The following is a 14,543-nucleotide window of genomic DNA, read 5'->3' as shown; positions in this document are numbered from 1 at the left end:
AAAGAGACGTTATTTCTCCTGCTTTAATCTCTGTCAACATTGATTTCCCAGCTGCCCTGTCGGGAAGAGAGCAGGGTGACAGATGAGATATGAAGTGACTGGGGTGGTAATTGTAGGGAACCAATGACTTTCTCCTCCTCTCTCCATACATCCCCTCTCTTCTCTTTCGCTTGTTTTCATCTCCCCACATGACTCGCGAGGCAATCCTCCAGTTTTATTCTCAAGCTTTTCATAATGGACGTAAGTTATAGTTTAAAAAGTATATGAATGGGTGGGGGTAATGTATAATATTACACATGATAGAGAGTTTCACCAACTTTTTTGTTGGGGTGCTGAATATAGTATAACACGCACTACAAATAATGTATGATATGTCGTTCAACTTACATCTCTTGCAAAGTAACATAAGGAATCATGATGAAGATTTATTTGAATCATAATATATCAGAACAAATTGGAATGTTACATCTAACCTATATAATTCATTTTTTGTCTGTCTGTCTGTCTATCTGTCTGTAGCTCTCGGACCGTGGGGTTCGCCGAGATTAAATTTTGCAGGTGGGCACGCCCCCGGCCCGCGGTAAACTTAGGCATTTCCGATTTTTCGTCTCTAAACTTTAATCTTAATTTTAGAACTTTCGTGACTGCAGGAATTATTATTTGTTTCAGGAGTTTTTAATTATATTATCTAAACTTTAAATCGGCCCGATTATCGATTTAGTGCGATTGCTCTTTATTTAGTTATTTTAAACTTTATTTATTTATTTAATATCGCCAACCGGCGCGGACCACGGCGGTTGCCCCTGGCAACGGGTAGCAACAACTTCGCTGCGGGGTGGACGCCATTTTTAATTCCCGTTAAAAATATGCGCACGCATTAACACGCGACTCTGAGGTAAATTCATCAAAGTTTCACGTCCTCTTCACTCCCCTTCCACCCCAATGTGTGCAATTACTATTATAGGGTCGGTAGATAATAAAATTATAGCGATTAGACAGTATTATTGTAGCGCGGGGGGGGGGGGGTTAACGGCCCCAGCACCCAGCCTCAGTCGGGTGGGCAATCTAGGCGAGGCCGGAGGCTCTGCACGGTACTAGGCCTCGACACGCAACTCTGTCAGGCGACGACTTTGTGGTATAAACTCGATATACCCAGCGTTGCCCGGGGGAAAAATACATTTAAAATCTTCTGAAAACTTTAAAACATAACATACCAATGAAAATACAACTGTGTAATTAAAATTCTAAACCCGACCGCGCCAAGGATCGATTCTCTGAATCGCGAAAAAGAATCGACGGTTGTAGATTAATTTAGAATCGCCTTATTATCACTTGATGCAGCTAATTCGGCTGTGACGGTCCCACCTGATGACGGAGACTTGTGTTGCCTCCGAAACGTCGTGATTTTTGTTTTATTTTATTTTATTTTCATTAATTTTGATGTTTTACCTACGTGACTTTAGCGAAAAAACCTAAGAATATGAATATTATTTCCGTTTAATATAAGTTGGTTATAGAGTTTATATAAACTGCTACGAATGGGAAATATCCGGCGTTGACCGGGGCTAAAATATAATTAAAAACTCCTGAAAACTTTAAAACATAACATACGAATGAAAATAAAACTCTGTAATTAAAAATGGAAACCTCCTATGCGCCAGGAATCGATTCTTTGAATCGCGCAAAGGAATCATCGAAGGTTGTAGATTCCTTTAGGATCGCCCTTAACATGTGGTGAGGGAGAGAGTGGTGAGGGGGAGAGCGGTGAGGGGGAGAGTGGTGAGGGGGAGAGTGGTGAGGGGGAGAGTGGTGAGGTGGAGAGTGGTGAGGGGGAGAGTGGTGAGGGGGAGAGTGGTGAGGGGGAGAATGGTGAGGGGGAGAATGGTGAGGGGGAGAGTGGTGAGGGGGAGAGTGGTGAGGGGGAGAGTGGTGAGGGGGAGAGTGGTGAGGGGGAGAGTGGTGAGGGGGAGAGTGGTGGTGGTGAGGTTGAGTGGTGAGGGTGAGTGGTGATTGGTCAGGGTGAGGGTGAGTGGCGGTTGTTAGTGGTGATTAGTGAGGGGTGAGTGGTGAGGGTTAGTGGTGAGCATGAGTGGTGAGGGTGAGTGTTGAGCGTGAGTGGTGAGGGTGAGTGGTGATTGTTGAGGGTGTGATTGGTGAGGATGAGTGGTGAGTAGTGAGGGTGAGTGGTGAGGGTGAGTGGTGAGTGGTGAGGGTGATTGGCGGTTGTGAGTGGTGATTAGTGAGGGGTGAGTGGTGAGGGTCAGCGTGAGTGGTTAGGGTGAGTGGTGAGGGTGAGCAGTGAGGGTGAGCAGTGAGGGTGAGTGGTGATTGGTGAGGGTGTGATTGGTGAGGATGAGTGGTGAGTGGTCAGGGTGAGTGGTGAGGGTGAGTGGTGAGCGGTGAGGGTGAGTGTTGAGGGTGAGTGGTGAGTGGTTAGGGTGAGTAGTGAGGGTGAGTGGTGAGCGTGAGTGGTGAGTGGTGAGCGTGACTGGTGAGGGAGAGTGGTGAGGGAGAGTGGTGAGGGAGAGTGGTGAGGATGAGTAGTGAGTGGTGAGGGTGAGTGGTGATTGGTGAGGGTGAGTGGTGAGGGTGAGTGGGGAGGGTGAGTGGCGGTTGTTAGTGGTGATTAGTGAGGGGTGAGTGGTGAGGGTGAGCGTGAGTGGTGAGGTTGAGTGGTGAGCAGTGAGGGTGAGTGGTGATTGGTGAGGGTGTGATTGGTGAGGATGAGTGGTGAGGGTGAGCAGTGAGGGTGAGTGGTTGTTGTGAGGGTGCGTGGTGAGGGTGAGTGGTAAGAGTGAGTGGTGAGGGTGAGTGACGGTTGTGAGAGGTGATTAGTGAGTGGTGAGGGTGAGTGGTGAGGGTTAGTGGTGAGTGGCGGTTGTGAGTGGTGATTAGTGAGGGGTGAGTGGTGAGGGTGAGCGTGAGTGGTGAGGGTGAGCGGTGAGGGTGAGCAGTGAGGGTGAATGGTGATTGGTGAGGATGTGATTGGTGAGGATGAGTGGTGAGTGGTCAGGGTGAGTGGTGAGCGGTGAGGGTGAGTGTTGAGGGTGAGTGCTGAGCGGTGAGGGTGAGTGTTGAGGGTGAGTGGTGAGTAGTGAGGGTGAGTGGTGAGCGTGACTGGTGAGTGGTGAGGGTGAGTGGTGAGGGAGAGTGGTGAGGGAAAGTGGTGAGGGTGAATGGTGAGGGTGAGTGGTGAGGGTGAATGGTGAGGGTGAGTGGTGAGGGTGAGTGGTGATTGGTGAGGGTGAGTGGTGAGGGTGAGTGGGGAGGGTGAGTGGCAGTTGTGAGTGGTGATTAGTGAGAGGTGAGTGGTGAGGGTGAGGTTGAGTGGTGAGCGGTGAGGGTGAGCAGTGAGGGTGAGTGGTGATTGGTGAGGGTGCGATTGGTGAGGATGAGTAGTGAGGGTGAGTGGTTGTTGTGAGGGTGAGTGGTCAGGGTGTGTGATGAGGGTGAGTGGTAAGAGTGAGTGGTGAGGGTGAGTGACGGTTGTGAGAGGTGATTAGTGAGTGGTGAGGGTGAGTGGTGAGGGTTAGTGGTGAGCATGAGTGGTGAGGGTGAGTGTTGAGCGTGAGTGGTGAGGGTGAGTGGTGATTGTTGAGGGTGTGATTGGTGAGGATGAGTGGTGAGTGGTCAGGGTGAGTGGTGAGGGTGAGTGGTGAGAGGTGAGGGTGAGTGTTGAGGGTGAGTGGTGAGTAGTGAGGGTGAGCGTGACTGGTGAGTGGTGAGGGAGAGTGGTGAGGGTGAATGGTGAGGGTGAGTGGTGAGGGTGAGTGGCAAGTGGTGAGGGTGAGTGGTGATTGGTGAGGGTGTGATTGGTGAGGATTAGTGGTGAGTGGTGAGGGTGAGTAGTGAGGGTGAGTGCTGAGCGGTGAGGGTGAGTGGTTGTTGTGAGGGTGAGTGGTGAGAGTGAGTGGTGAGGGTGAGTGGTGAGGGTGAGTGGTGAGGGTGTGATTGGTGAGGATGAGTGGTGAGTAGTGAGGGTGAGTGGTGACGGTGAGTGGTGAGGGTGAGTGTTGAGGGTGAGTGGTGAGGGTGAGTGGCGGTTATGAGTGGTGATTAGTGAGGAGTGAGTGGTGAGGGTGAGCGTGAGTGGTGAGGGTGAGCAGTGCGGGTGAGTGGTGATTGGTGAGGGTGTGATTGGTGAGGATGAGTGGTGAGTGGTCAGGGTGAGTGGTGAGGGTGAGTGGTTGTTGTGAGGGTGAGTGGTGAGGATGAGTGGTGAGGGTGAGTGGCGGTTGTGAGTGGTGATGGGTGAGTGGTGAGCGGTGAGGGGTGAGTGGTGAGGGTGAGTGGTGAGGGTGAGTGGTTAGGGTGAGTGCTGAGTTGTGAGGGTGAGTGGTGAGAGAGTGGTTAGTTTTGAGGGTGAGTGGTGAGGTTGAGTGGTGAGGGTTAGTGGAGAGTGGTGAGTGGTGATTGGTCAGTGGTAATTGGTGAGGATGAATGGTGAGTAGTGAGGGTGAAATTGAGTGGTGAGGGTGAGTGGTGGTTGTGACAGTGAGTGGTGAGGGTGAGTGGTGAGGCTGAATGGTGAGGGTGAATGGTGAGAGTGAGTGGTGAGTGGTGAGGGAGAGTGGTGAGTGAGAGTGGTGAGGGTTAGTGGTGAGGGTTAGTGGTGAGAGTGAGTGGTGAGGGTGAGTGGTGATCGGTGAGTGGTGAGGGTAAGTGGTGAGGGTGAGTGGTGAGGGAGATCGGTGAGGGAGGTTGGTGATAGGTGAGTTGTGAGGGTGAATGGTGAATAGTGAGTGGGAGTGGTGAGTGGTGAGGATGAGTGGTAAGGGTGAGTTGTGAGTGGTGAGGGTGAATGATGAATACAGTCAATATGCACTGCTGTTATCATACCAGGTACCACCACAATATGTACTCCTCTCATCATAGCAGATACCACCACAGCAGTATGCACTGCTGTAATCATAGCAGGTACCAACACAGCAGTATGCACTGCTGTAGTGATAGCAGGTACAACCTCAGTCGGTATACACTGCTGTAGTGATAGTAGATACTGCTATCGAGTTGGTAGATACCACTATAGTAAATACTAAAACAGTCAGTATATACCACTACAGTCAGTCAATACTGCTACAGTCAGTATATACTACTATACAGTCAGTACATACTACCACGGTGAGTAGCTACTAGAGTCAGTAGATACTATTATAGAGTGAGTAGATACTGCTATAGATTTTGTAGTTACTACTATAGTCAGTGGATACTACTATAGAGTCAGCAGATACTATACAGTTAGTCGTTACGAGTATATAGTCGGTAGATACTACTGTAGGCCCAGTAAATACTACTATGGTCAGTAGTTATTACAGTCACTAAATACTACTACACAGTCAGTAGCTACTACTGGCTCAGTAGATACTACGGTACAGTCAGTAGATACTACTACAGAGTCAATAGATACCACTTCCTCTGTTGTATGTAAGGTGTTGTTAGTATATATACCTACGAGGGGTAAAGATATTTTTTGAGGGGGGGGGGGGGAGACCACAATTTTCGGAAACATTTTGACATCAACTATTTACCCTACACTTTCTACAACTTTTTGGACTTGTGAAAGCCTCTTATATATTTGTTGGTGGAGAAATGTACAAACAGCCCACCGGGCTTTGACAATACCTTAGTATCTGTGTATATATATGTAAGGTTTTTAAGAAATATATTTTTCACCCGGGCAAAGCCGGGTACTTCCGCTAGTATTTTATACAAAAGATTATGTCGTAAACATTCTAGATAACGCTTTTTTACATGATAGATGGATACCTAAAATCCATGTTTTTTCCTAACTCAAGTTTACAAACATTACTCAATGAAGAAGAGTTCCCTAGAGCATGCTACATAAATAACTATTTTCATGTTTCTTTGGAAAGTACATGCAAAAAGTTTTTGCACAAGGAGGGAAGGATGTACAGATGCGTACCTGGATGACTTGAAGTAAGGTGTTGAATCGATCCACCTCCTGCCCCAGCACCGTCGTCAGGGAGTTGATCCGACCCTTCTCATCCCGGGTAAATAGACTTTCCATTGCACAGTCCATGTCCAATATCTCTGTTTTAACAAAATCCAGTGACAGAAATGACAACATCTGGCTCATATGGATAATTACAAAAGGTACATAAGAGTGATCCTCAAAAGCAAGGGGATATGTTAGATGCTGATGTGTTAGAAATATCAAGCATATGTTACTTCTCAAAACAATTATATGTATTGTCTGTCCAGCAGCTGAAGTAATGTATTCCCTAAAAGTAATTTCTGTGCTGTTAAATCTGTGACCACTACCCTTTAAAGGGCACTTTCACACTTTCAACGCTGGTTTCAGTTTGAGTTTCAGTTTTTGGAAGACATTAGTATAACGGTACAACATTCAGTTGTGGGAATGAAACATACAAATTGATCCACCGATAGAACACGTGCATATATGAGGAGACATTATTTCGAGAAGATGCGTGTGTGCAACACTCATGGGATGCATGTGTCGTGTTATTTACATTAGTTCCCGAATATACTGTTCAAACAACTCACGTATATAAAATATATAGGGAAAATAAAAGGGGTTGGAAATAATGGCATGGCTCAACATCAGTAAAAGATAAATCCAAGAATTGTTTTAAATATATATATAAATCTTTAATCTATCATAAAGGTCATCTAATTTAATTTAAGTAACTCAAAATGGAAGTTTTTTTGAATGACCTTAGGATTCAATGCTGAAAAATTGATTTTTAGGTAATTGATTTTTAGAAGGATTGCCATTTTGCAAGGTTTGCCAGCTATAGACCTGATTCCTGTAACAATAATTCCGCGTGAAATTAAAACAGAAACATTGAAAGCATCTTCATGCTACTGTTATCACCCTTGCAAACAAATATATCAATGCATCTCTCATGTGGCACACCACTGTAAGTCAGTATTTTATTCAAATGTACTGGCACAATAACAAATCATTTATTCCACAAAAATAGTTTCATGAAATCACATGTAACATTTTTTTTCCCTCTGATTCTCTTCTTAATCATTTAAACAAAAGTTACAAACTCATTCAAACATTTGGAGAAGCTGAGGATATTCGACCTTATGTAAGTATGGTATTAAAGTTTCATGAGTATAAAAATGTTAAAGAAATATATCTGAAGAACAGCTGATGATACCAAGGCACGTAGATAACATTTATATTACAAGGCTTTCAGCATGCCTGAATAAAAGTGACCAGGCGACCTATTTCATTTGAAATTCAAATTCCAATTCACAACATTGGAAAGATGTGCTTCCAAGGTAATGTCATAACTTAATAGTGGAAGCAGTAATAGTACTTCATTAAAAGGTGTTGATAGGTCTGGACTAAGTACCTTAAACATACATATGTATGTAAAAAACTGCAAGGTACAATGATATTTAAGGGCAACTATAACCTTACACCAGTTAAGACTGTGTAATATCAAATCGCAGTACCCCAGCATGACACGAATGATTATTACATTTAACATTGTCACGCGGTATGTCTTGAATGCGATAGGGCAGGATAATCAACCTGGTAAGACAAGAATCCATACAAGGTAATGAGCCTCTTTTGACATGCTATGTATAAAGGTATCATTACTTATTCTTCAACAATGGAGGGCAAGAACTTTGACCTATTGATGGTTGCCTACCATTATTCATTCCGAGACTGCCCTGTTGCATGCAAGACTGGCTCCTGTTATATCTCTGGGGGTTTGAAAAATCTCATCCTCCACATTGATCATTGATGGCATGTATACTTTTTTGAGGGACGGCAATTTACGATGCATATTGTGAGAAATCCATCAGGCATGGCACTATGGTAATATTTCACTATAAAATATGTATCATTGCTGAGCGTTGGTCAAGCACGAAAAAATAAGAATGTATCCATGGCAAATATATGTAATCACCTCTATTGCCTCATTTATTCCTATTGCCTGTATTCCCACTCAAAAAACAATTACTTTTACTTCAACCTCAATCAATCTATGCATAAAAAGAGGTCACTTTCGCTTGTGCTTCTCCTGCAATTTGGACTGGCACGGAGCTATTAGTGTCCATACTTAAAAATGCAGGTGTTAATTCAGATTGAAGCCCCCATCATATTTCGGTTGCATAAGAAATAATTTGCATTAAAGTGCTGTCTACTCTGTTAAAAATAGATATATCAAGCACACGGATATATATTATTTACATTAACACCTATATATATATTTTAAATAATACCCTCACGACGTACAGTATCTTCAAAGCTGTGCAGCATCGAAAAAAACAATTGTATTTCGGTACTATAAAACTCACACCTCCGATTCGCGTGGTTGGCTACGAACGGTGCAAAAAAAGTTAAACATACGTACATACAAATAGTATTGTAGTTGTATTGCATTTACAGTTGTGAGCAAAGAATGTGTTCATACCTGGAAGCTTGGCTAAGATGGAGTCGGCGAGCTCTTTCACAATATCATCGTTGCTCGTGCCCGCCCCTTGGCCAGATGATCGAGGCTGCACCTCCAAAATGGTCTTCACCAAAGTGCCAGTCTCTTGTCGCTGGAAAACCACACGGTCGCAAGTAAATGTGAAGTGTTTACACAACTTAAGATTTATTTTTAGCCTATGACTGCAAAATGTAAGGTTATTTCAGAACATGGAAGATGTATTTATGTGTCTTCTTTTAAGCAAAATCTCAAAATCTGCTTTGCAATGAACTCCCATATCGATTTATATATTTAAAAATGTTTGCAAAATACATTGAAAATTAAAAATTCAATGTATTTGATTAAATATAAACCTTATACGTTTGAATCTGTTCCAAATATTATAGGATTTTAAAAGTTGTGCTATATATTCACAAGGCAGAACATTTTTACTTTAAATAAGATCAAATCTGTAATTTAATGTCTGCATACTCTTCAAAAAACTGCACTAATCCTATTAATAATGCCGAAAAATAAGATACGACACATACTGAATAAGAACATTGTACTACAGGATGAAATTTTTTTTTTTCACCTTAGTGAATTTAAACTTCATAGTCTTATGTTATCTCTCATCATCCATTTGATATGCTTGAATGCTCAAGATGTTTTGCTGTGAACATCAACTTTAGAAAAACTTGATGTGGCATGTGGGCCAAGAATAAACGACGTAACACAGAAGTCAGTAATTTTAATCGGAAGTCCTTGGTGAACATTGAATTCCTGATACAAGCAGTTCCCCTAATCAGTTAGTCAACTTATTTATTTGTGGTAAGGCCCATTGAGCTCATAAGCTCTTTTTAACGGCAGCTCTTACATAAGCATGGCAAGAGCAGTTATGTTTATTGCAGTAGTCTTACATTTTTTTAAAGCAATGAGGCCACTTAAATACATGAAATATGTTTATTATTTATATAGTATGTGTTTACCTAGGGAAGCCTCACTGAGTCTCGGTCTCAAGACTTTTTTTCAAGAGGGTCCTGAAAATGTTTTAAAGTAGGGGGCTATGCAGCTATGTGTAATCCCAATTGAGCAATCCACAGGTAATTCAAGAATGTTAGGCCAATACCAGTTACATTGCATGTTTCTTTTAACTATGGGAGGTGACCGAATAACTCAGAGAAATCAATGTAGAACAGGGGGAGAACATACAAATTCCACACAGCAAAGCACCCGAGTCAAGAATCGAACCCAAGTCCTTTTCCTGTGAGGCACAGGTGTTACCACCCTGCCGCCCGATATGGTACATGATATTCACTATTTCTTCCAACATACCTGGAAGGCCAGATTGGCATTCTCATGCATGCCAAATATCTCTGGGTCATCATTCAGTGGCAAGTTCTCAATGTAATCTTTGTGATCCTGCAGTGTTTTTTCTTCAGAGGCGTAGTAAATGCCTACAAAAGTAAACGCAAGTCCACACATATCAGAAAACGGTCTCAAACATCACAACACTGCAAGGATATATTTCCAAATGTTAGTCAAAAACAGAGGCAGTATTTACTATTTGCGGGTTACAAGAAATCCGTACCAGCGATATAAATTGCCTCGCAAAAACAATCTAACCTGACGTAGAGTAGAGGTAGCCAGGCTCAAGTGTTTTTGGAGAAAAGAAGCGCTTGAGGATTGTGCGAAGGCAACGCTGGTCCCAAGAATCCGTCACTCTACCTCCATACGTGATTTCTCCTGCACGGTCATTACGTGGACACACACAATCACAGCTATGAAGTAACAAGTATAACCCGTAAAAACAAAGTTTTTCACTGTAAATCCTTTATATGCGTGGCGGCTAGAGTCCTCTCGTCCTCTGGCTTGAGATGGCTGCCACCTATGGGTCAGATGATTGCATGGCACCATTAAGCAATTGGTAATTAAATATAATATTTGTCCTAAAAAGTGTCAAATTTTGGGAAAAAAATTTCACGAACATTAATTGTCACGCACAACGAGTCTGTGTGGAAAATGTCAGCTCGATTGGATCACGGGAAGTGGGTTAAAAAACAACCGAAAGATTTGCACGGTCGTAAGCAAGCAAGCGCGCAAGTGAACTTAATATAAAGGATTTAATAAAATGGTAAAGCATATGAGCAATAGGCATTGTTTTCTATATACATTGTTTGCATGGGTGTGTATGTGAAGTTGTGCCCACATTGAGATAGTTTTACCCATTTCAATTTTCTCAGCAGTGGTCAGTCAAAGGATTGTAAGTTTACATTGCGTAAAGCGAAGTACAATGTTGTGGAAATTGAATGGATATTACAGTAAAACATTTTCAAATTTTGTTAAAATAGTTAAGATCAAAATAAAAAAAATATGAGTGTCACAATTAAAAGATAATGCTGCTTTGCATCACAATTTTACATGAAGAACTGCAAACCATTAGTGATGCCTGCTCGTCTATGTTAACCTCACAACATCCCAAATGTTAATAATTAATGTCATGAGTCACAATTCACTTATGCCTTACTTTAGAAAATATATTATGTGGACTGGTTAATTATGCAAAGTTACTGGCAGTGCTGTGTATTTATATATGGCAACGTATTTACAATAGTCACCTCGTAACATAGTTTACATTTATGATTTTTGGAGGACGAAAAATTGTAATTTTCTCTACACCTTTATCCCATGGAGGGCCTGATGTATAAATAAGAAGTGGCAGTGAAATTAATTAGTTTCTCATAAAAGACACAGCAGGATGGAAATTCCAAAACATTAACTGAAAATGTATTATCTATAGTTGGACGTGAACATTTTTTAAAATCCTGAGTAACCAGTCATTATGTAAAATTAATATCAAAACCGCTGATGACTTAGGGCAGTTTGAAGATAAATGGGTTATTTTGGAAAGTATAAAAAATTTAAACTGTTAGTAATTATCAACACTCATAACAAAGTTCAATTGTTGCTGCTCACATGATCATGCAGAGTTAAAGTATAAAAAATATTACAACATCCGGATTTTTTTCCCCCTCTGTCACTCACTAAGCAGCTATGCATGAGCAAAGACAGCTGGGGAAAAATCAAACCAAGGTAGTGCACCTTAAAACAAAAATAATTTTTAATGAGCCTCACCCCAGCATCTAAAGAACGCTGATAAAACATAATAGGGTTCGCTGATCTGTCCGTTTAATGTACTCTCACAGCCAAGTATAAATCAAGGGCAAAAACACATTCACGGCTTTTTGTGTTTTGTGCCGCCATCGGTGACAAAGCTGAGGCCATCACATTTGCCGCAAATGGAGATCTCGTGCAGACCAAGTAGAAAATTCAGCGTCATTCTTTTTCTCGTTTGCCCTCGGGGCTTGTGGTGTTGCTGGCTCAGTACTTCGGCGCAGCTAACAGACCCTTGAAGCACTCTGCCACAACCTCGAATGCACACTAGCAAGCATTCTGCCTGTGCAGATCACTGGCATTGCTCTGGCGTTTATATAAACAATCCAGAATTATTTCCCCAAAAAGATGTATATTTTAATTCCATTAATCATGAACTTTCACTTAAAATACCCCCGAAAAATGTTTTTGCTGGGAATGTCTTATATATATTTTTTATCATTCGTGAATCCATAAAACTTGCAAAATGCATACACAACTACATAATAAACCAAATAAATTGAGACATAGTGGTAAAAACTGCTCCGAAGCCACTTTAAATCAACTGCAGGGACATGCTGCTATTGCCCATGTTCCTAAACACTTGGAATGTCTTGGTTGATAGGTTTTGTAATAAAACATGTTCATCTCTTCACTAACTGTTCTTTAACAATGAAGAATTATGGTAAATATAATGGCATATAGTAGTTATACTAAATGACTTAGAAACATTAAAACGTGAATATTAAATGACAGATTCCGTCAGGAGAGCTCTATACAAATTCAATATTTGAGGCATGACAATATTTAATTAAAAAGAGGACAAGATTTGTTACACACATGGTAAGATACTAGCATTTAGAACCATAAGATAAATCTACTTGTCACAAGTGTCAGCCTACTTCGAATTTTAAAGATACGAAATGCAGCAATATTACCAAGTTTCTTTTATCACAAGCCAACACATGTGGCATCCAAAATTAAAGTCTACAAGTGAGATATGTCATGCTGTGAGGTCTGAAATCAATTCAGTTTAAGTGCTAGTATAATTTAGGAAACCTTACAGCAGCCATACCTTTCTACATCAGATTGGCTTTAGTTGCTGCCCTGGTACATTTTACAGACGAAAGGCCAACATAATAGTATGAGTACAGTGTTAGAGGTCAATTGGTGTCCTCGAGCAGTCTGTCAAGTGGTTATGAACCAACAGATGCTGCAAGCGTCATAGCAGACAATTGTATGACTTGACTTAATGTTTATTTTGTCTCAAAACCAATGCTTATCAGTATAGAAACGCAAGCAGTTTCCCCTCTATTAACCTCCACAAATGTGTTCATATCCTCTGAAATCCAGAGGATATGAGTTTCCACAATATTATTTAGACTTAAAATTGTATTCTATCTTACCATTTTTCACTGGACAAATATATTAAGAAAGCTAGAGTAATTATATTGTACTTCACACAGAATGCCTAAGTAGTACAGAGGATTACACCTAATTTAAAAACGTCAACCGTTGAAGGTTTAACTTTAGACAGGTCTACACATCAAGCTCACAGCCTCACAGTAAGGCGCAATCCATCTCAAACAAAGTTCACCCATGTGCAGCATTAAACAATGTTATTACTTTGGCATAAATGATTCATGCCACAATTTTGTTGCAAACACATACACAGACACGCAATATAACATTAATTCACCACTAAATACTGTCAAGAGTCCCCATCGTGTCTGAGACAGGCTTAGTGTAGAGATGTATGAATAAAATATTGCTCTTTCAATTATGATGGCAACATTTTGGCATGCAGTATGAACCAAACTATTGTTTAATACATTGTTTTCAAAGATGACATACATCATGTTAAACATCTTTTTTCAGCTTTGTTGCCTTGTTATATTTTTAATCACGTTATTTTATGCTAGCACCCAGCTGTGTTCCTATTACAAATCATAATATTTGAGCCAGCAGTAAGTCACTACCTCCTACTGTTTCTAGTGCATGGGGCAAAAAAAGCACGGCAATTTCTTACTTAAAATTCAAGTGTGCATCAAAACAAATATCCGATGACAATATAAAACTGGCTTAGATTTAATATATTCCACTTTAATGTTACAGTGTTGATATAATTTAATCACCATGCACAGCATGTTAAGCAGCTTCAGCAGATGTTAATACTAATCAATGCCGTTTGATTTAACAAATTGGACACACTCCAAGCAACTCACTATATATTGCTTAATATAACATGTTTATGCATGCATATTCACTAAATTTCATTGCAGTACAATACACTGGTTTGCATTGTCAATAGGAATGTTCTTTATTAAGGAAAGCATTGCCTGTTGTTGTTGGACAATTTTTAAGATGCCAATACACACAATGTAATGTCAACTTTAACATGTATCTGCAGGCAAGCGTACTGTGCAATGCATTATTAAGGGACTGCAATAAAGGCTTCAACACGTAAACACGAGACTTGAAGGAAAGATTGCTAGATCATTTGAACATAAATCCTTTTCCACTCAATTTCATACAATCTAAACATATTTCATACCAACGGAGACACCTCTGCAGATACAGAAAGTGTACACATTCATAATAAATAATAATAATTTAGAGCCTTTTGTCCATCCACTGCTTTATGAAGGCCTCCACATGCCAATTTTGGTCATGGAGGTTTCCTGACGACACTTAAAGTGCACATAGCCTGGCACAAGCATCGTGGTGACGTCACCACCACTTAGTGGTGAATGGCGGTTGTTGTTGACTATAATTAACCTAGCTGGTTAATGTGGCTTGGTGAAGGGGAAAGGGAGGGTGGGGGGAAGGGGGTGTGAAGCTATAACTCACCACTGATGTTAGCTACGCCAGGGAATCCAACTCAGGTGGCTGGGTTCATCACACAGTATGCTAAGCACTATGCCATTGCTCATTTTTAAATGTGTTTATAATATTGTTTCATAATTGTATTTA

At 41.3% G+C, this 14,543-nt stretch overlaps 1 protein-coding gene across 1 annotated transcript in view; it reads right to left on the bottom strand.

Moving 5' to 3' along the window:
• DNAH6 (dynein axonemal heavy chain 6) overlaps positions 1-14,543 on the bottom strand; it is an 81,051-nt gene that overhangs the window by 16,900 nt on the left and 49,608 nt on the right. The window contains exons 69-72 of the mRNA XM_078854883.1: positions 10,044-10,163; positions 9,753-9,874; positions 8,421-8,550; positions 5,924-6,051 (exon numbers count right to left, since the gene is read on the bottom strand). Of these exons, the coding sequence (XP_078711009.1) occupies positions 5,924-6,051; positions 8,421-8,550; positions 9,753-9,874; positions 10,044-10,163 (500 nt within the window). The remainder of the gene's footprint in view (positions 1-5,923; positions 6,052-8,420; positions 8,551-9,752; positions 9,875-10,043; positions 10,164-14,543) is intronic.

This window comes from Lampetra fluviatilis, chromosome 3, assembly GCF_964198595.1.
Source record: "Lampetra fluviatilis chromosome 3, kcLamFluv1.1, whole genome shotgun sequence".
Taxonomy (NCBI): domain Eukaryota; kingdom Metazoa; phylum Chordata; class Hyperoartia; order Petromyzontiformes; family Petromyzontidae; genus Lampetra; species Lampetra fluviatilis.
This window is presented reverse-complemented; position numbering and strand designations above follow the sequence as displayed.